The sequence below is a fragment of the Rana temporaria genome, chromosome 1, assembly GCF_905171775.1.
Source record: "Rana temporaria chromosome 1, aRanTem1.1, whole genome shotgun sequence".
In the NCBI taxonomy this organism is placed as follows: domain Eukaryota; kingdom Metazoa; phylum Chordata; class Amphibia; order Anura; family Ranidae; genus Rana; species Rana temporaria.
This window is the reverse complement of record NC_053489.1, coordinates 169398989-169422034: the sequence shown is the minus strand read 5'-3', so window position 1 is coordinate 169422034 and position 23046 is coordinate 169398989. Positions and strand designations below refer to the sequence as shown.

Here is a 23046-nt window from a genome sequence, read left to right as displayed (position 1 = left end):
ACTGGCACAAAAGTCCATATTTCTTATTGAAATCACCTGAGGTTTATAGTCAGACAGACTGAAGTGAATAATGATATCCTCCAAATAACATCAACACACCGGGCCTCTTACCCCAAAGTATGGACCGCTAGGTTTTAGGTGGTCAAACAGGCATAATGTTTATCGACAAACTGGTAATTTCTTCACTAAGGCAACATGAAGCTTGATCTTGTATAACCCTCATGGAAGGTCCACAGGTATCGTGCATTAAAATAAGAGAATACAACTCCTCATGGTGTAGCATATTAAGCCAGTGTAACGTTTTATTCCAAAAGAATTTCAGAATACTCGCATTTAAAACAATTAAAATGAGTGTGTCACATGGTATGATCAATTAGATGTTTCCAACCCACAAGATGGCCGTGGTCTGCACGTGTAGCATCGTGAAACCAGATCTCAGGCTCCACCCTACGCGTTTTGTCCAATGAGGAATGTCGATAATCTTGTGTAAATCATAAACACAAATAATAGTGATTTATAAGATATTTAACATGATTGGTAATCAACTTGGCAAATAGAGTGCTTATCAGTGCATATACAGTGATGAAAATAAGTATTTGAACACCCTGCTATTTTGCAAGTTCTCCCACTTGGAAATCATGGAGGGGTCTGAAATTGTTATCGTAGGTGCCACTGTGATGTCCACTGTGAGAGACTTAATCAAAAAAAAAAAAAAACAGAAATCACAATGTATGATTTTTTTAACTATTTATTTGTATGATACAGCTGCAAATAAGTATTTGAACACCTGAGAAAATCAATGTTAATATTTGGTACAGTAGCCTTTGTTTGCAATTACAGAGGTCAAACGTTTCTTGTAGTTTTTCACCAGGTTTGCAAACACTGGAGGAGGGATTTTGGCCCACTCCTCCACACAGATCTTCTCTAGATCAGTCAGGTTTCTGGGCTGTCGCTGAGAAACACGGAGTTTGAGCTCCCTCCAAAGATTCTCTATTGGGTTTAGGTCTGGAGACTGGCTAGGCCATGCCAGAACCTTGATATGCTTCTTACAGAGCCACTCCTTGGTTATCCTGGCTGTGTGCTTCGGGTCATTGTCATGTTGGAAGACCCAGCCTCGACCCATCTTCAAAGCTCTAACTGAGGGAAGGAGGTTGTTGCCCAAAATCTTGCAATACTTGGCCCCGGTCATCCTCTCCTTAATACAGTGCAGTCGCCCTGTCCCATGTGCAGAAAAACACCCCCAAAGCATGATGCTACCACCCCCATGCTTCACAGTAGGGATGGTGTTCTTGGGATGGTACTCATCATTCTTCTTCCTCCAAACACGGTTAGTGGAATTATGACCAAAAAGTTCTATTTTGGTCTCATCTGACCACATGACTTTCTCCCATGACTCCTCTGGATCATCCAAATGGTCATTGGCAAACTTAAGATGGGCCTTGACATGTGCTGGTTTAAGCAGGGGAACCTTCCGTGCCATGCATGATTTCAAACCATGACGTCTTAGTGTATTACCAACAGTAACCTTGGAAACGGTGGTCCCAGCTCTTTTCAGGTCATTGACCAGCTCCTCCCGTGTAGTCCTGGGCTGATTTCTCACCTTTCTTAGGATCATTGAGACCCCACGAGGTGAGATTTTACATGGAGCCCCAGTCCGAGGGAGATTGACAGTCATGTTTAGCTTCCATTTTCTAATGATTGCTCCAACAGTGGACCTTTTTTCACCAAGCTGCTTGGCAATTTCCCCGTAGCCCTTTCCAGCCTTGTGGAGGTGTACAATTTTGTCTCTAGTGTCTTTGGACAGCTCTTTGGTCTTGGCCATGTTAGTAGTTGGATTCTTACTGATTGTATGGGGTGGACAGGTGTCTTTATGCAGCTAATGACCTCAAACAGGTGCATCTAATTTAGGATAATAAATGGAGTGGAGGTGGACATTTTAAAGGCAGACTAACAGGTCTTTGAGGGTCAGAATTCCAACTGATAGACAGGTGTTCAAATACTTATTTGCAGCTGTATCATACAAATAAATAGTTAAACAATCATAAATTGTGATTTCTGGAATTTTTTTTTTTGATTATGTCTCTCACAGTGGACATGCACCTACGATTACAATTTCAGACCCCTCCATTATTTCCAAGTGGGAGAACTTGCAAAATAGCAGGGTGTTCAAATACTTATTTTCCTCACCGTAATATATATATATATATATATATATATATATATATATATATATATATATATATATATATATATACACACACACACACAGTGTGAAACCTTGATAATCAAAAGTCCAAATTCTTAAATCATGTAAAGTGCTTCAGTGCAAAGTGATATCTTATAAAAATGTATTTGAATCTTCTTATTCATGCATGTGCCAAACTTGCACCCCAGTGCTCCCCCATCAGGTGTGTGCTCACCTCAATTAGTGTGACTTCCCAGATAAGTTCAGTTGGACAAGACTTTTTAGTCTCCCAGGACTAATCAGATATATTGCCTCCTTCCAATCTGTCTGTGTGTGTCTTCAAATGACATTGTTTAACCGATATATGAAAAAGAGAAGGAGACCCATATAGCGCTTAAACTGTTTAAAACATGGCTTTATTAAAACGTGTGTGTTATACTCACATTTGATGGGTGCTCCAGTGCACCACCTATGTACAGAGTTTTTTTTTTAAATCCAAGGCACTGCAACAGCTCTGTGCTGTTGCAATGCATAACTAAGCGTCTCATTACACCATGCGTCTCTACCCATACACATCTTTAAAAAAATACTCTTTAATGAATTAAAAAAAAAATGGTAAAGATAGCCCAATTGTTTTGTATAATGTGAAAAACTTCTGGGAGACCGGGCTGTGGCAAAGTACGTCAGCAGCTCGGCCCCTTGCCCCCTCCTTTTCTGCAGGGCCAGTGAGAGAACGCTTTGCGCATGCGCAGTAGGGACCCCGTCCTGAAGCTGAGAGGCTACACTGCCGGGTTCCCTTACCAGCAGTAGCGGCAGCACCCGACGTAAACATCGGCTGCAGTGCCGACATTGCTTGACTCCAGGACAGGTTAGTGTCCTAATGTTAAATGTCAGCAGCTACAGTATGTGGGTGGGCAGAATTCCTCTTTAAGTTGATTAACAATCATGTAAAACAGTGGTCCCCAACCTTTTTGGCACCGGGGACCGGCTGCATGGATACAATTTCTCCAAGGCCCGGTTGGGGGGAGGTTGGGGATGGCATGCTGGGGGTAAGCGATTTTTCGCGGGCAATGTGTCAGTGCATTATTTCTATTTATTACATTGTAGTAATAAATAAAGTTAAACCCACCATAATGCAGAATCAGTGGGAGCTTTGAGTCTGTCACTTGCCACACTGCCTGCCACCAGATGCGGATTGTCACTTGCCATGCTGCCTGCCACCAGATGTGGTAAGGCCCCAACAGAAGAATCTAGTGCCCCCACTAGGCCCTGCTCACACTCACCCTGTCACTGGTAGTGTTGTCATACTCTGGGCTCCCCCATTGACAGTACTGTCATCTGCCCCTATTTATATCATAACCCCACATTACAGTCCTCAGTCCCCCCCACACATTACAGTCCTCAGTCCCCCCCACACATTACAGTCCTCAGCCTCCCCCCCGCCCACACATTACAGTCCTTAGCCTCCCCCCCAAACATTACAGTCCTCAGTCCCCCCACACATTACAGTCCTTAGTCCCCCCCAAACATTACAGTCCTCAGTCCCCCCCACACATTACAGTCCTCAGTCCCCCCCAAACATTACAGTCCTCAGTCCCCCCCCCACACATTACAGTCCTCAGTCCCCCCCAAACATTACAGTCCTCAGCCTTCCCCCCCTCACACATTACAGTCCTCAGCCTCCCCCCCCCCCACATTACAGTCCTCCGCCTCCCCCCCCCACACATTACAGTCCTCAGCCTTCCCCCCCCACACACATTACAGTCCTCAGCCTCCCCCCCCCCACATTACAGTCCTCAGCCTTCCCCCCCACACATTACAGTCCTCAGCCTTCCCCCCCCCCCCACATTACAGTCCTCAGCCTTCCCCCCCACACATTACAGTCCTTAGCCTCCCCCCCCCCCACACACATTACAGTCCTCAGCCTCCTCCCCCCCACACACATTACAGTCTTCAGCCTCCCCCCCACCACACATTACAGTCCTCAGCATCCCCCCCCCATTACAGTCCTCAGCCTCCCCCCCCCCCCACACATTACAGTCCTCGGTTCCATCCCCCACACATTACAGTCCTCGGTTTCATCCCCCACCCAGAATTGTTGCGCCTCCCGCTGTCGGCTCTATGAGCGACGCAGGAGGAAGAAAAGTCTCCTTATGGTCCGAATGGCAGAGTGCCGCGGTCCGCATGTGGGGCGCTCTCATGCCGCCTGCTCGCGGCCCGGCTGCAGAAGTGCCGCAGCCCGGTAGTGGGACGGGGGTTGGGGAACACTGATGTAAAATATCTTATTAATCCCTATTATTTGTGTTGATGCTTTATACAAGATTTACATTATTTAGCGCAGCTAGGTTTTATTTTATTAAATTATTATAAAGGAAAGATGTACAAACATGTACATGTACTCTGCAGATTGAAATGTGTTTGGTGTGGAGTTACCCATTGATGTGATACATTTTTGCACAACTCTTCAGTGTTCTTTGTGGATCACACTGCTGCTAATGAATCCTGTCAGTCATTCTGAACATTTAAATCTAAATGCTTTGCCTGGGATAATGCACCACATTACCCAGCATACCTTTTGATCCTGATACTGTCATTTTTCCATCCAGTAGAAACCTGTAGGCGTGATTTATGGCATTTTTGTTATCTTTTTTACTAGTAATGGTGGCGGTCTGCGATTTTTATCGGGACTGCGACATTATGGCGGACACATCAGACACTTTTGACACATTTTTAGGACCATTGACAATTATACAGAGATCAGTGCTATAAAAATGCACTGATTACTGTGTAAATGCCACTGGCAGGAAAGGGGTTAACCACTAGGGGGCAATCAAGGGGTTAAGTGTGTTCCCTCCTGAGTGTTCTAACTGTAAGAGGATGGGAGTGACTGGAGGAAATGACAGATTGTGTTTCCTCCAGTCTAGCTAGTAGGAACTCACGATTTGCCTCTCCTCTCAGAACAGGGTTGTGTGTTTACACACCCACACGTCCCTGTTCTGCCTCTTATGCCGGTGATTGTGCGTGGCGGGCAGTCATCGCGACCGCCGATCATGCACATCAGCAACCCCCGCAGTGCAGCGGGCACCTGCTATCCCGCTTAAAGGAGCCGACGTACAGCTACGACGGCTCGTGGGATCATGCCGACCTGCCACAGTATAATGACGGCAGCTGGTCGACAAGTGGTTAAAGGATGTGTTGTGTATGCTCTTTTCAAAGTCAACGTGGCTATAGGGTTGAAGGTTTTTCTTTTTTTTAACAAGAAGTTGGTCATAGTACAAAATATCTTTTGATTTTTATGTTTTTCTATATCTGTAATTTGTGTACCTTTTTTTTTCTCTTATCGTCCATGGACGGACACAGCTCCTTAAATCTTGACAAGTGGGTTATGTTCCCTGTTTACAGGAGAGGACTAGGCAGAAACATGTTGGATAATTAGTGGCGGAAGCAAAATTGCAGCAGAAGCAGCAAGGTTGCAAACAAAAAAGAGGGGTGGGACTTTGAATGAAACCCATGATGCCAAAAATGGATACAATGGTGGAATATAAAATATTGAATGATATCATACAATAAACATATTGGGCATACAAAGAAATGCACCTCATAAGAGGTGCCGGTTTCCAAGCTAGCAATATCTGGTACTAACCTGTTTATGCATATTAATGATATGGTAAAATTCAGAGGATCCACCAGTATTCATGATTAGGTATAAACATAACAAGAATAGCATCTGCACAATCCATAGTCTTTCTATTCCCTATCATGGTAAACATAAAATAGGCACATCATTTTGGGTAAATGTGTAACTTGGGATATACGGTGTCTGATAGCTCGATGCGTTTCACGGCTTTCAACCGCTCTTCAGGAGCAGACGTGTCAAGTATCTGCAGAGGAGAATGGGTCTAAGTAAGTTAGCTAGGTCACGGTAAAGAAGAGATGGTGGTTAACCCCCCCCCCCCCAAAGCAAAGGGGTCGTCTAGGACCAGATAACTTACAGATGAGTGTGCACAAAAAGACACACTGTCAAGAGCCATAGGCAATCCGAGGGCATCAGGGGTGGGAGCCGAAGGGGTGCGCCTGGCGGCAACGCTCAAAATGGGCAGGGGGGCCCAGCGGGTCCAGGCTTCTCAAGCATTCCTAGTGTGAATAAGGACAAAATATGTGTACTGGGTGATGAATGAAGGGGTGAGTGGGTGGGGCATGGGGGAACTGTGTGATTAAAGAAATGAAAAAAATTGACTGGTGGGGGGGGGGGGGGATCTGAGTGGTGGAATGCCACTCAAGCAGTGGAGGTAAGAGACCATGGACAACATGGACAAGGTCATTACCAGCCAAAGAGTGAAAAAGGGGGGTATAATTAAATACATGTTACTTTAACAGAGTTGAACAGCCCCGCCCAGGGGGTGGTCCCTCCAGACATAACCCTCCTCCCTGCAGTATGCAGCCTCAGTTTCGTTCTGCCTAGCAAAGGAGAAGGACGTATGGCTCCCTTTGGGCCCAGCGCCCTGAGGAACATTTTTTTTTTTCTTGAAGAATCTTCTATCAACTGTCGGCTGAGAGACAGGCTGGATATATAGATCCTTGTAGTCTACTCAGTCCGGCCAGCGAGCATGAGCAGACCTTTGCAAAAGAGGCTGGGTCTGCCACGACATACCCCATGACTCCTGGGGTGGCCGGTGAGCTTTGCTCCGAGGTCCACACATGACTGGGCTGTGGTGTTGTCTCACTCACAGTGGACCGGGCCGACAGCTACCTCCATTGCGGTTGTAGGCCTGTCAGGAATGCGTCAGTGAGTCCTAGTTTGGACGGGTAAGTACAGTCTCTCCCGCTTCGGTGGGTTGGTATGGCTGGGCATTCCTGGGGTTCGGTGGTCCTCCTATCCTCCCTTCCCTGCTCCTTTTCCCTCTGCTGCATTACATTACTGCTGTCGGGAGGGGGGGGCACCTTACTGAGGGGACTGCGGTACGTCTGGCCTGTGTTTCTTTTTTCTGCTGGGGTCTTTTTCAATGAGGAGTTTGGACACTGTTTAGCCTCTTTGGGCTTTCACTGTTCAAAATGCTGCGTTTTGCCGCCATTTTTGCAGCGCTGTCGCCATTTTTTGGGTGGTTTTCAGTTACTATTGAAAATCCCATTGGCGGCCATTTTGTTGTAGCCGCGCTATGGTGCAGGTTACTATTGCACTAGTGCTGGTCCCTACGGTACGTAGCACAGGTTTCCTCACGAATTGCCTCACAGTTTATGCTGTCTGTGCAACGGAGGTTTCCTCTGAGGGCTCGGTCTTTTTTGTGCAAATCAGACCGCTCTGTGAAAACTTTTTCTTATTTTTTTCTTTGACTAGTTCATTTATAAGAAATGGGAAATGCCGCAGCAGTCTTTTTAGTTCCTCAGCGCCTGGGGTTTTACCCCTTTTAAGGAGAGTTTAGTCCCCGCTCAGAAGCAGTATTTTTGCATCAGTCAGGGCCTGTGGGTTGACCCTCCTGGGCCGACTAAAGGCTCAACTGGGGGGACTGAAATGTCCCTGGGTGCGTAAGCTGAACACGCCGGCACCCTATCCCACCAATGTATGTAGCCTCCCCCTGTCCGTATCTTGGGTGGGGGCACGGCATTGGAGATTTACAGCTCGGTGAACCTCCCTGCTCGCCGACCAGTGGGTCTGCGGGGTGGTCTCTTCGGAGTATTAGATAGGGTTCCTTCCTATCCACCGAACAGATTTTTTTCCTCAAGTCTTGCGGCTCGTCGGTCTGCCCTGAGGCAGTGTGGGGCTTGCTAAGCTGCGGGGTAATTTTTTACCTGTCCTGCAGGACTAGAGGTTTGAGGGATTCTATCCGACTCTGTTCTCGGTTCCAAAGATGGACGGTATCCGTCCGATTTTGGGCTTCAAGGGCCTGAAATGCCATTGTCAACGGGGGACTTTCTGGCATCCTTGGACATCAAGGACGCATACATGCATGTCCCATTTTGCGCAAATTACAGAGATTCTGTGCTTCGCAGTTGGGGAGGTCCACTGTCAGTTTGTGGCTTTTCCTTTTGATCTAGCGTCAGCACCAAGAGTTTTTACCAGGGTGCTCGCACTTATCCTAGCTTTGCTGGGACAGCGAGGCTTTGCCATCATGGGCTGCTTAGACGCCCTTTTTCTGAGAGCAGCTTCTGGCTCAGAATTAGTGGAGGATGTGTCTATAGCCATTGTGGACCCAATTTTGGGTGGGTGTTAAACATTTTGAAGTCGGTCCTGGTTCTGATTCAGCGTTTTGGAGTTCCTAGGGTTGATCCGGACTCCTCAGTGGCAAAGGTTTTTCTTCCCCTGGAGAAATTGCAAACTCGACCGTCTGCAGTGAGGGTGTTGGCTTCATGCAATCGGTCATTTCTCCGTTTTTCATGCGAGTCCTGGGCCTGTTGGTAGCCTCCTTCGAGGTGGTACCATATGCCCAGGGTCACTGGACTCTAGTGGACTCCTGTCTACCGATCAATGTCCTAGTTTGAAGGGTCAACCACAAGGTGTCGGAGTTCGTGGCCAGGTCTAGTGATCTCTGTACGGACGCGTCAGACGCGTTGGTGGTCCTGTGGGGTCTGTATCGGCTACTTTATGTCTTTCCTCTATTGTAGTTGCTTCCTCAGCTGCTTCAGAGTGGAGGCCGAGGGGATCCCGATGATTCTAATCGCTCCAGATTGGCCTCGGCGTCCTTGGTACACCGATCTCGGGCGCCTGGTGGTCGATGTACCCTGGCGGGTGCCAGGGCGGGAGGACCTTCTGTCTCAAGTTCCCATACTTCCTCCTGTGGTACAGTCGCTGGCTTGCACGACATGGCTTTTGGAAGCCAGACTTTAAGAGACCGGGGTCTGTCCGTCTCGGTCATCTCACACATGCTGAAAGCAAGGTAGTCTCCTTCCAGGAGGATTTAACATCGCACCTAGAAGGTCTAAGTGTCTTTGTGCGAAGAGATGGGGTGACGTCCACGGACGTACTTGGTTTCCAGGGTGCTGCTGTTTTTACAGCTTGGAATGGATCTAAAAATTGCCTTAAGCAACGTTTGGGGGCAGATTTCAGCCTTGGCTGTGTTTTTTGTCAGTGGCCTTTTGCGGCTCATTCCGCAAAAGGCCACTGTACCTTTGTACAGTGTACCTTTTTGTGCTAGGGGTTTGTCGTATATCCCCCCTCTTGGTTCACCTCTTCCCCCATGAGTTTGGACTCTGGTGCTCTTGGTTCTTCAGGAACCTTCCCTTTTGGAAACATCAGAGAGATTCCTCTCTTGACACTATCTCGAAAGGTGACATTTTTAGTGGCCATTACTTCTGTTAGAAGGGTTTCTGAGTTGGTGGTCTTGCCTTGCAAGTCGCCATGCTTGATCCTCCATTAGGATTACGTGGTGGTGCTTCCGAAGGTGGTTTCGGCCTTTCGCCTGAATGAGAACTTTGTTCTTCCAACCTTTTGTCCTCCGCCGGCGCATCCTAAGGAGGTTGAGTTTCCTACTTTAGACGTGGTACGCGCTTTGCGGGTGTACCTGCCTCCTACGGCTCCGTTTCGGAGATCTGACGCTCCTTTTGTGTCGATGTCTGGTCCACAAAAGGGCCTGGCGTTCTCGTCGACCACCATTTCTCGGTGGATCAGGCAGGCTGTCATACAGACCTATGCTCTTAGGGGGCGGGCGCCCCTTTTCTGGTCACTGCTCTTTCGACCAGGGCAATTGGTGCTTCCTGGGCTTTCCGACATTATGCGCCTGTCTCACAGGTGTGTGGGGCGGCGACTTGGTCGTCCGTTCACACTTTTTTCAGATTTTACATGGTTGCTGTGAGTGCATCTTCTGATGCTTCTTCAGCCGCTAGGTTTTGCAGGCGGCTGTTTACTGTTGCACCTCCTCTGTTGAGGAGCTCTGCTTGTTTTGGGGTGAAGTTAAAATTGTTTTTACTGATACTGTTCCCACCCCTCGTTTTTGATACTGCTTGGGGATGTCCCACTTGTCAAGATTTAAGGAGCTGTGTCCGTCCATAGACGATAAGAGAAAATAGGATTCTTTGTACTCGCCGTAAAATCCCTTTCTCTGACGTCCATGGATGGACACCGCACCCTCCCCTCCTTTTTAGGTTTGTACTGCTTGTTTTACGAATTGAGGCTGCATACTGCAGGGAGGAGGGTTATGTCTGGAGAGACCGCCCCCCTGGGCGGGGCTGTTCAACTCTGTTAAAGTAACATGTATTTAATTATATAACATGTTTCTGCCTAGTCCTCTCCTGTAAACAGGGAATATAACCCACTTGTCAAGATTTAAGGAGCTGTGTCTGTCCGTGGACGTCAGAGAAAAAGATTTTACAGTGAGTACAAAAAATCCTATTTATTTTTTTTAAATCGTCCAATATCATTTCGTAAAAAAAAAATTAAATTCTTGTTAATGTGCACTAAAACATCTGCAAGAACTGACTGTTGTTCCTTCAGAAAGTTTTATTTAATGAAATGCTGTTTAAACAATTTGCCATTTTTGTTTGTTTATTTCTTACACATGCTTTATTTTATTTTCACTTTTTTTTTTAGGTTGTCATTTAGTCCCATATTGTGTGAGTATTTCCATTATTTTGTTTTTGTTTTTTCATCCTTTGATTTTCTTTTTCCTTGTTTCATGATTTTTGTACAAGTTTATTTCAGGGTGGTATAGTAAGTGTCTTGTGGGGAGCTGTATTCAGAGGAAGGATGAGTCCAGAGTCAAAGCTCAGTCAGGGGAGATTAAGAACACAACTGTCAGACAAATGTTGTACAGATTGTTCAACATTCAGTGAAGGTCGCCTCTGTTCTTTTCTAACGTTGTAACTGGGACAGAAGTGTCAAGGCGCCCAGTCTGGGAGTTTGTGGCGCCTTTCATTGCAGGTTCAGCGACATGTGGTGATCACTCACTGTCTTGGTACATCCAATACTTTGATGATAAAACATAGATGAAAAATGTAAGGAGACCTTTCATTAGGACAACAAAATAAACAGAGCAGGCAGTTCTCTTGAAGTACAAATTAATCAAGGTAAATCTGGGACTCTTTGATAATTAAATAATATACCGTACTTCCTGACATTGTGAAAGATATTGTAACTTATTTCTAAATCCAAGAACACTAATATACTGTGACTTGCTAGTCCTTAATTGTGGTGCCTGTATTAATATATATTTTTTTTCTAACACTTCTTGTCAATCCAGTGCCAATTGTGAAGTCAAATTTTTATTTAGTTTTAGTCATGGTCTTTTGACTAGAATGCCATTTTTAGTTTTAGTTGTATTTTGGTCATCTGAATTGTTTTAGATTTAGTCATACTTTAAAATCTTTAAAATCTCTAGTACATTTTAGTCATCTAAAATCAAATGGGTTTAGTTAAATTTAAGCCTTTCTCTAGAATTTCCAAACTGATTACGGTATATACTCCTGGAGTAAAAATCTAGTAACATGTTGTTATTTAGGGTATTAAAGGAGTTGTAAAGGCAGAAGGTTTGTTTATCTTAATGCATTTTTTGCATTAAGATAAAAAGCCCTCTGTGTGCATCAGCCTCCCCAGCACCCCCTAATACTTACCTGAGCCCAATCTCTGTGCAGCAATGTCCACGAGTCCCTCGGCCATCCAGGACTCTCCCCCTTGATTGGCTGAGACACAGCAGTGGCACCATTGGCTCCCACGGCTGTCAATCAAAGTCAGTTAGCCAATCAGGAGAGAGGGGGTGGGGCCAAGCGGCAGCTCCACGTCTGAATGGGCACACAGAGCTGCAGCTCCGCTCGGTTGTCCCCAAAGCAAGCTGCTTGCTGTGGGGGCACTCGACAGGAGGGAGGGGCCAGGAGCAGCAAAGAGGGACCTGAGAAGAGGCACATTCCAGGCTGCTCTGTGCAAAACCACTGCACAGAGGAGGCAAGTATAATATGTTTCCTATTTTTTTTCATCATTTTTTTATTAGCGTTTACAATCACTTTAAGGTTTGAACATGCACTACAGATGCAGATTTAGCCTTGTGTTATATAACGTCTTTATAAATAAAACCAAGTTTCATAAACAAACAAATATACAGCTTTTTGACAAACAGAAGTTCAACTTTAAAATAAACAAAACTGTGAAAGCTATTGGCTGTAATTCCATTGCACATATTATCTCAATTCATTACCAACATTAAATATTAGAAAAAAAAGAAAAAAAAGGCCTTTTTCTTCTTCTTTTTTTCTTTCAGCAGCTTAGTACTTCGATGCCCCCTGCTTATTCTTATGTGGTAGTGCAATAGTTCTAAGCATGTTTACATTTTATTGTGCTATTGTTACAGGCTGGGGATGAAATTATGTTGCCTATTTAATAAAGGCCACCAAAGAGAGAGTGTGAATTAGTGCATTGTGTGGAACTGCATAGGAAAGGGAAAGGATTGATGATTCAGTTTATTAGATCAGCCTTTTTCAACCAGGATGCCTTGAGGTTTCTTCAGGGGTCCCTTGGTAAAATGCCTAAAAAATTATCAAAAATGTATTACAAGCCAGCAGGTGGATCAAGCCTGCCTTTTACAGGTGATACTTGAATAATTTGAATACTGTGCAAAAGTTCATTTATTTCACTAATGCAACTGAAAAGGAAACTAATATGATATAGACTCATTACATGCAAAGCAAGATAGTTCAAGTTCTGATTTGTCATAATTGTGATGATTATGGCTTACAACTCATGAAACCCCAAATTTTACAATCTCAGAAAATAAGAATATTGTGAAAAGATACAATATTCTAGGCTCAAAGTGTCCCACTCTAATCAGCTATAAGCCATACAACCTGCAAAGGGTCCCGAGCCTTTAAATGGTCTTTCAGTCTGGTTCAGTAGGAATCGCAATCATGCAAAAGACTGCTGACCTGACAGTTGTGCAAAAAAACATCGACACCCTCCATAAGAAGGGAAAGCCTCAAAAGGTAATTGCAAACAAAGTTTGATTTTCCTAAAGCACATTAATAGAAAGTTATGTGGAAGGGAAAAGTGTGGAAGAAAAAGGTGCGCAAGCAGCAGGGATGACCACAGCCTGGAGAGGATTATCAGGAAAAGGCCATTCAAAAGTGTTGGGGACATTCACAAGGAGTGGACTGAGGCTGGAGTCAGTGCATCAAGAGCCACCACACACAGACGGATCCTGGACATGGGCTTCAAATGTCGTATTCCTGCCGCTGTAAAACTGCGGCGGCTGGTCGGCTAGCGGTTAACAGGTTATTTCTCTCACATGGCATATGCATACTTACAACTACACACTCTGCTGCTACTCCTGATTATTGCGATACCACGTGTGTGAGACTTTTACACAGCCTGGCCACATACAGAGGCCCACTATGCAGGGAGCACCGTCAGGCATTCTAGGGACATAAATGACACATCATTTTCTGACAACCTATCACACTTTTAAAAGCCCTGGAGCACCTGGACAATGGAAATGGCCACAAAATGACCCCATTTTGGAAAGAAAACACCCCAACATATATTCTATGAGGCATAATGAGTCTTTTGATCATGTCATTTTTTTTGCACAAGTTTTTCGAAATTGTGGAAAGAAAATGAACGCATTTTTTTACACATTTTTACGGCACTAACGGGTGCTGATGAGAATCCAATGATAGGGTGCAACTGATGAGCACTTACCGATGGGCAATGTATTGGCACTAATGTGGATAGTGGCACCTGATTGAGCACTGTAGAGCACAGATGTGCACTGATGAGGAACGATGGGGGTACACAAGAGGCACAGATGTGAACTGATGGGGCACTGTAGAGAACTTCTGGCACACAGATGTGCATTAATGGTGCCCAGATATGGCACTGTTGGGCACTTGCAATATATATAAAAAAAAATCAAGCAGCCTCACGCTGCAGCTTCTCCCTGCTCTGCTCACACGATCGGTATGAGGAGAGGAGAGAACCGGCCATGACGCCGATTTGTTGGCAGTGATTGCTCCATCATTGGATAGCGTGATCACATGGTAAAGGACTGCTGGGATTGGCCCTTTTACTGCTGGGCACTTGCAATATGTTAAAAAAAAACTCAAGCAGCCCCAACCTGCAGCTTTTCCCTCCTTTGCTCACATGATCAGTGTGAGGAGAGAACCGGACATTACGCCGGTTTGTTGACAGTGATCGCTGGGATTGGCCCTTTACCCCAATCCGTGATGCGCCGGGTCCCGAGAACCCGCCGAGCACAGACACTCCCGTGTGCAAGGCTCAGGGAGCGCAATTCTGAGAGGACGCTGTAGCCGTCATTTGGATATACCCCTGGTTGGCACGTCATTAATCTTCAACTGCCATGATGCTGCACATGTGATTAGTTATGACACCAGCAATTTCCATGGTTTGATAGTTTGGTTGAGAGCACAACCATGACTTCCTGGTATATAGATTTGAGATGTGAAAACCAGTAAGACACAGGATGCAGTTTACCAGCTGACCTCATTAGCACACACACCCTGCACCCATCAACCAGGTTTGCACGGCATACATTTGCCTGGCTTGTCAATGTAGGCTACCACAGCTGCTATGTTTGCAGGCCATCCCCAGCTTCTCTCCAGGCAGATCAGGGCCATGTGTTGAACTCTATACTTCCATAGCAGCTCTGGTTGTAATTTCCTTTATAGTGAAACCACTTGCCGACCACATACCTGGAAAAATACATAATTACTTTACAGTATAATTTTTTCTCTCTGGTGCCGGTCTTTCTGATAAAAGTGGTCAGGGTGGTGCATGTACCACTGGCCATGTCTGTACCATGGGATTACATTGACCAATCACAGCTAGCAACACAATTGTAAACAGTGGATGGAATGAAAGGAAGCCATCCATTGTTTACAACTGTCATGTGATCTGCTGTGATTTGTTACATGTTACCTGCAGCGAGCTGGTACTCTGATTATTTCTCAGCTGTATCCGGAGGCTGCACGGCACCTTCTGCTTGGACATCCACTCAGGAGAAAGCTCCCGCCCGACCGTCAGTCTGCTATAGGCCGGACGGGAAGGTTAAGTAACATTCAACTCCGCTGTTGAACACATATCCTACTAGGTAAGGATGAACTCCAGCGTGTTCGCATAGTACACGTGCAGAGCCCGCCAGAAATTCTGCGCGGCGCTGAGCTAATCACAGCCAGGGAGACATTGTCCCGATGCTCGGCTGCAGAGATCGGAAATGTCTCCCTGGCTGTGATTAGCGCAGCCCCGTGCAGACTTCCTGACGGGCTCTGCAAGTGTACTATACGAACACTATGCGAATAAGCTCATCCTTACTACTGGGAGTGCAACTTTAAACAAACTGCTAGCAGGCTTCAGCTTGTTGAAGGCCTGATAGCAACTTGTTTGAAATGAAAATCAGCACTCCCATTAAGAGCTTGGTTCAACATTTACTAACAGGAGTTGACTGGTACTTTAAAAGCTTCAACAAAGCTAGCTGAAAGCTCTGCAAATGCTTTGTCAGCTTGCTGTTCACATTGCTCTTATTCAAGCTGAAGCCTATGTGAAACAGAGCTTTGGGTTGACATATACTTTAAGCCTAAGCACAGTCACCTGACTGAAGCTCTAAGGCAGTTTTTAATAACGGGGTAGGTTTAGATGTGCATCTACATTTTCCTTTCTAAAGCCCAAACCGCATGCGGATCGCACTTCAGAGGCTACTAATGGGCATTAAAAAAGCGATGTGATGCCTCCTGACCATCTGTTTAAGACACGTTATTGGCAACAAATGTGGCGCAAATGTGCATTGCATGCGGTTGTGGGGCGTTTGCGGTGGCTTCCCTATTTGCTTGAGTGTGTAGTGTTCAGCGGGCTTGCCCTCCACTAATCAGTACATGTCGGGTAGACGTTGCGGCAGGCACAAAGTAAATGCATAGCGACCACACCATTTCTGCTATTGCAGCCTTTAGGGGGGCGGTTGACCCTTCTTGTAAATAAAGTCTTATACTCTTGCTGTATTGAAGGGTCAGGAATTTTCTTGTACGGATGTGTAATATTACTAAAAGTTCTGCTTTAAAAAAAAAAAGTTTACAAAATTGTTTCCAGCACAGCTTTAACACGCTAAAGTAAAATCTTTTCAGTATCTGCTACAATTTTAGGCTAATTTCACAAAACTCTTCACTTGCATGGAATTATTTTTTGTTGTCCTTGTTAGGAGGTTTGCTGGGTAGTCGAACTCCCTTAACAATTCTATTTACCACTAAAAGTTATAACTTAAATATGCTTTTTATCCTTTGTTTGTGAGAGACGCTAGGGTAAGATTGGCCTCTATTAACGGTGTTGAACATGCATTATGTTTTGTTCTGCTTCACAGACAGACAATCACACTGACAATTCATTTAGTTGTCTCCTCACTGCTTCTGATCCCCTCCGTTTAATATCTAAGCCGTGGAACAGATGCAGGCAATTTCATTGTCTCATTTGACAGGTTATTGTGCAATGGAGTGTGCAATATACCTGAGACTAAATCTTGTCAAATAGGATAGTTTAGTCTTTTACAACAACTTTGATTACAAGTGTAAGAGTAATGGGCAATTTTCAGAGGCAAGAAATCCCTGGAGGGTATCCTTCTCACATTGTAATGCTCTAATTGGCTTATTTGTGGATGATGTCATGAACTGCAAACCAAGGCATTCAGGGACATCCAACTTTTTCCCCCCTTTATGGCTAACAATAAGCTTTTGCTTTAATTATTAAAGTGGACCTGTTATAATCATACAACACCAAATATAAAATAAATGAATGTAACAATTTGCTCTTCTTCTCAGAGATACAGTAGTTTGCTCAATAATGTTCTGTGGAAGGGCAGAGGACTGTTTGAAGTCTATAAACTATTACCTGTAAATAGCCATGATAGATGATTGGTTGTTAGGGGAGGAACTGCCATTGTTACTACTTACATACAGAATGTGTCCAGTTCAATTTATAGATAAAAGCTGACGCCTCAAGCAGTCCTACGCTTTTTAAATTGGGACCACCCTTCCTCTGGCTGAAAAGCAGCATAAACATTAAAAAAAACACCTGTAGACCATAATACATACTAGGGTCGAGGCAGTCCTTTCGGATAGGGTGAATAAGTATGAACAATTGTGGAAACCATCGGTCCACTTTGACGAAACGCTACTATCTCTATGACCCACGTATGCGCATGTACCTTTTTGGAGTTTCCCTTTGTGTTTCCTCATTTGCTCCTCCCCCTGGGGACCCCTTCCTCTTCCCTACCCTTTCCCAACATTTCCCTTCTCTGCGTCCTGTCACTATTTGTTCTCCTTCTTTCTCTGCCATATACACCTTGCGGGTCTCCCCCATTTTGAGTTGCATGCTTCCCTAGATGTTATGTTGTACACCACGTTAAGGTGCCCATGGACCCGACGTGCACACAGTGATTCCTTTAGTCACCTCACAATTTCCAGGTCCTGTAGCCACCTTTATCATGCTCTTTACACTATCTACAACTGTAGTGGCCTCAATTGTGTAACTGCATTACCTGGACACTATAGCCCTCCACTATGCTACAGCATGGTTTGGTTGGATGATGGTGGTTAACCTTGACAACTCTAATACGCTCAAAGTCATATTGTACCTCTGACTGGCTTTGTAATTGTTTAATTGTCTCCTTTGGGTGGCATCCCTACTGAACTTATGCTATTTTATGAACCCTTCTGTCTGGGTTGCCTCAGAAGTCTGTATTATACCTGTTACCTTGTTATCTTTCAATAAATTACTTGAACAAGAAAAAACCTCTATAGTGGGGGGGGGGGGGGGGTTATGTACTTGCCTCTCTGTGGACTTCTGTGGTGCAGGGGATGATGTCATTCTCTTACCAATAAGATACTGGGCAATGGTGAGTGCTCCACATCCCTTGAGTGTACATTGCTGCGCTTTGCTCTAGCTTCCATAATTTGTTTTTTCTAATTTTTGTAAAAAAAATTCTAGCAATTGCAGAAATGTCCCAGCATGTGCTGTAGGCTCTTTTAGCATCTTCGGTCTTGATATGACTTCAGGATCAGGGAGAAATGTTTGAATTCTATATATAACAGTCATGTAAATCAAGTGTAAGAATAAAGTGTAAGTAATTACTAAATTTCGCTATACATTCTCACTACAGTATATGTGTACTAAGGATTGATTTGTTTGTTTCCTTTACAGTCTTATCTTTCTGAAACCCAATTTGGAGGGCATGGACTTCTTTGAGCTCATGTGGATAGTTGGCATCTCGGACTTTGTTCTAAAATACATAACAGTGTCCTTAAAATGTCTGATCCTCGCTCTCCCTAGGATTGTTATAGCGGTGAAATCCAAGGTAAATGCAGATCCTAATGTTTTGTGTACACGACTTGTACTACTCTATTTCATAAATTGGCTATATGTTAAGTTTGTCAGGGCCAGTGGTTATCAGTCTGTTAATGTTGATGTACATTTTAAAATATTAATCCCTTTCCATCCGTAGTCTGCAAATACATGCTCCTCTGTACAGCTCCCCATAACCGGGGACCATTAATCTGCATTCCATTTTGAAAGCTAAAAGTGTTCAGTACTGTCCTAGCTGTGAAATATTCATTCACACCTCCCTTTATCAACTAGCAATTTGGAAGCAATCAGCATACTTCCTGATCATGTGATCACTGTGTCTGGTATGATCACAGGGCCTTGTTGGTTACCAGCTTTTAGTAAGAGCTGCTGGTGTGTGTTTCTTTCTCAGTGTACTTACTGTTATTGGATTGCAGCTTGTGTGGGTGCTTTTTCCATTTCACTGCCTGAGCTTTTTTTTTTTTTTTTTTTTTTTAGTTTTTACAAACATTTATACCTTTTTATAGGCATGAAGATTACTTTAAAATTCCAAGAATTATTGCTTTTCTGAATGCAGAGCCCTTGTAAAAAAAAAAATGCAGTGTGCAAAAGCAAAAAGCAAAATAACAGGCGGTATAAATGTAGGCAAACAACACAAGTCTTTTTACATAACCGGGGTTGCACCGTACTGAGTCAATGCAATTACAAACAGTAAAGTGGGATGCCGGGTGCCACGGTGTGTGTGGGCAGGTGGCGAGTGAGAGTCGGGTGGTCAGCTGGTCGGCTCTGTGGGTGAGCGGGCGGCTGGCCAATCAACAAGCCGGCGGCCGGGGGAGCAGAGAGATGACATCATCTCTCTCCGCCCCGCGCCTGCCATCATCCCTGCAGTAACTTCCGCCCTTAATATGCAGGCAGCAGAGAGATTACATCATCTCCCTGCTGCCTGACTCTGACAAGCAAAACGCCACCTTAGCACATGACAATCCGCAAGGTGAGGCAAGGTGAGGTGGCAAGTGACAATCTGCAACTTGTGGCAGGCAAGTGGCATTCCGCAACTTGTGGCAGGTGACATGGCAAGTGACAATCAGCAACATGTGACATTTGATGTGGCAAGTGACAATCCGTGGCAAGTGACAATCCACAACTTGTGGCAGGTGACGTGGCAAGTGACAATCTGCAACATGTGGCAGGTGATGTGGCAAGTGACAACCCGCAACATGTGGCAGGTGATGTGGCAAGTGACAACCCGCAACATGTGGCAGGTGACGTGGCAAGTGACAATCCGCAACTTGTGGCAGGTGACATTGCAAGTGACAATCTGCATCTGGTGGCAGGCAAGTGACATTCCACAACTTGTGGCAAGTGACAAGCTGCATCTGGTGGCAGGTGGCATGGCAAGTGACACACTCGGGATTCCCACTGATTATGGTGAGTTGAACTATTTAATTTTATATTACAATGTAGTAATAGAAATAATGCGCTTCAATCATCCTGATACCATAACAACCATGGTGCTGTGATCATTGAAGCACTAACACCAGTCATTTCCCTGATAAATCGCCCCCAAAAAAAGAAAAATCTGGTAGTGCCCCTCCTGAGACTAGACTCTGTATCCGCCCCTGATACAAGGTTCATTTTGAGGATTAAAGCAAGCGGTAAAGCGGCAACTCATCCCAGCCGCTTGTCAACCGCGAAGACTGCCACACGTCTTAATAAGCCCTTATAATTTATGCTGGCCAGGGTGGATTACACAGAAGATTATTGTAAACTGAGAAGAATCTCAGATTCTAGCGCAGTGTTCTCTCAAGAACTTTATTATCCTGCTGATTGCTTTCCTTTGTTGCCTAATTGCTGGTTAGTTTATTACATTGCTTCTGTTTATTTTCTTCTTAAGACCCCTTTCATACTGGGGCGTTTTTTCAGCCGATTTAGTGTTAAAAAAAAGCGCTTGAAAGAAGCTGGCATCTGCAATCCCAATGTGAAAGCCTGAGTGCTTTTTTCACTGAGGCGCTGCGCTGGCAGGGCTTCAAAAAAAGTCCTGCAAGCAGCTTCTTTTCAGCACTTTAGGAGCGTTGAATACACCACTCCTAAAGCCCCCTTCCCATTGAGGAAGCTTTATTTAATGCCAAAGCGCCTGAAAAACTCCCCAGTGTGAAAGGGGTCTTAGCAGCACTTGACCAGTGTTTTTCGGGCACTGGCAGTGTGAAAGGGCTCTGAAAGCAGTGACAGAGTAAGTATGTGAGTACGTTGTATTTGATATCTCAAGCCGTTGTACTATACTCTGCGTTGTTTTATGCTTCCTGAAAGAAGTAGAACTTGTAAGTAGGACTAGCCCCTGTGAAGTTCGCTGATTATCTGTTTTGATTGGTCGAATATTCCCAGTTTACCATTGGCAGATCAATTAACTTTGGCTCGTAAGGAGTACAATGAAAGCAGGTCTTCATTTGTCCCTGGCCCTGTTCCAAACTATGCGACCCCCCCCCCCCCCCTTTTTTCTCTAGCATCTTTCCTTGTTTATAGACAAAATTAATATGCTGTAGCTGAACAGACAGAAATGATCTCTCCTGAGATAAATTGCTTCATCGGAAAAGGTTGAGAGTTGCTCCACAAGCCCCCTCCACCAGTTCTACCTACAAATGGGAGCAGTCATTAATCCTTGTCAACTTGCTTGTGGATGATAGGAAAAAAAGACACCCCCAGATCCCCACCAAGGCTTTGTCTCGCATGACGGATTTGTCTTTTTAAGAAATCTGCGCAGGACTGAGCTACTACGATGGGAGGCAATATTAACTCTCAGCAGTTCAGTATTCTTTGATGGATTTCCTGGGGTTGTATTAGGCAGAGTTTTTGGAAATCTTTGTATACTTGGATAAATAACCTTATTGTAAACTTATCGTGGATCTGAAAATATGCACACATCTCTTGTGCAGTGCAGCCAGCTGCTACAGTGTACAAGACATCACAGGGTTGTATCATCTCTAGAGGTACTGTAGGCATTTAATGATCGATCGTTGCAAGTATGTCAGCATCATGTGATGAATGTCTGTCAATGGGAGTAATAGAACTTCAGATGGTACTCCGGACTACTCGGAAGAATAAGCATCTTCTAAATAATAAACAAAAAACTGCGCTACAACCCAATGAACCTCAAGGCAGCAGCTATCGTGTGAAGTACACAAATAAACATAGAAAACAATGGCGCGGCTTTTTGTTTTCTAAATCATCTTCTAAACCCAACCTAGTCAGTCTTTCCCTCAAGACATGGACATGCAGGCCCATATGAGTGGTTGTATACCGTTTTTTCACTTTAAGCTACAGGTAAGCCTATAATAAGGCTTGCCTGTAGGTAAAAATAATATCTACTAAACCTGTGCGGTTTAGGAAATATTCCCCTTGCATGCAGCTGCTGACTTCAGCCAACGCCTCATTCTAAGGCAAGTATTTGATAATGAGCTAATGCCTTTTGCCTTAGGCCCCATACTCACGAGCAAACATGTCTGCTGAAACTGGCCCGCAGGCCAGTTTCAGCAGACATGTTTGGTCGTGTGTGGGCGCGAGCGGGCCGAATTCCAGCAAACATTTGCCCGCCGGGCCTTTTCCCAGCAGACAAATATTCCTGGACTTGTTTTAAAACAGCCCGCTGGAATTCTGCCCGCTCGGACATGTACGGTCGTCAGTACAGACCTACCGTACATGTCCAGACGCCCGCCGTCCCTCGCATGCGTCGAATGACTTCGACGCATGCGTGGAAGCATTTTAAAGGCGGGCCGCCCACGTCGCCGCGTCATTGTCGCGGCGACACCGCGTCATCGACGCGGCGACACCGCGGACACGCCCCGCGTATTGTTTACGCGCGGACTTCTGTACGATGGTGTGTACAACCATCGTACAGAAGCCCTCTGGCAGACATGTATGGTGAAAACGGTCCGACGGACCGCTTTCACCATACATGTTTGGTCGTGAGTACCCGGCCTAACAGGTTTAAAAAAAAAAATCTACGGGTTTACTACCGCTTTAAAGGGGTTGTAAAGGTAAATAGCTTCCTTTACCTTAGTGCAGTCCTCCTTCACTTACCTCATCCTTCGATTTTGCTTTTAAATGTCCTTATTTCTTCTGAGAAATCCTCACTTCCTGTTCTTCTGTCTGTAACTCCACACAGTAATGTGAGGCTTTCTCCCTGGTGTGGAGTGTCGTGCTTGTCCCCTCCCTTGAGGGGGGAGGGAAAGAGCAGGAGAGTCAGGACGCCCACTAACACACAGCTCCTTTCTGCAACATAGAGAGCGTCCTGACTCTCCTGATCCCCCCTCCACCCTCAAGGGAGGGGACAAGCACGACACTCCACCCAAGGAAAAAGCCTTGCATTACTATGTGTAGTTACAGACAGAAGAACAGGAAGTGAGGATTTCTCAGAAGAAATAAGGACATTTTAAAAGCAAAATGGAAGGATGAGGTAAGTGAAGGAGGACTGCACTAAGGTAAAGGAAGCTATTTATGAAAAAAACAATTTTTTACCTTTACAACCCCTTTTAAGGGTCTACGTGTTGTATTGGGGTACTTTCACACTGCTCTGTAGCAAAAATGTGGTAAAAAAAAAAGCATTAATATT

General features: G+C 45.0%; 1 protein-coding gene across 1 annotated transcript in view; it reads left to right on the top strand.

Annotated features, from left to right (window-relative positions):
- Positions 1 to 23046, top strand: part of RNFT2 (ring finger protein, transmembrane 2) — a 94029-nt gene that overhangs the window by 32340 nt on the left and 38643 nt on the right. The window contains exon 6 of the mRNA XM_040345973.1: positions 18300 to 18453. Coding sequence (XP_040201907.1) covers positions 18300 to 18453 — 154 coding nt within the window. The remainder of the gene's footprint in view (positions 1 to 18299; positions 18454 to 23046) is intronic.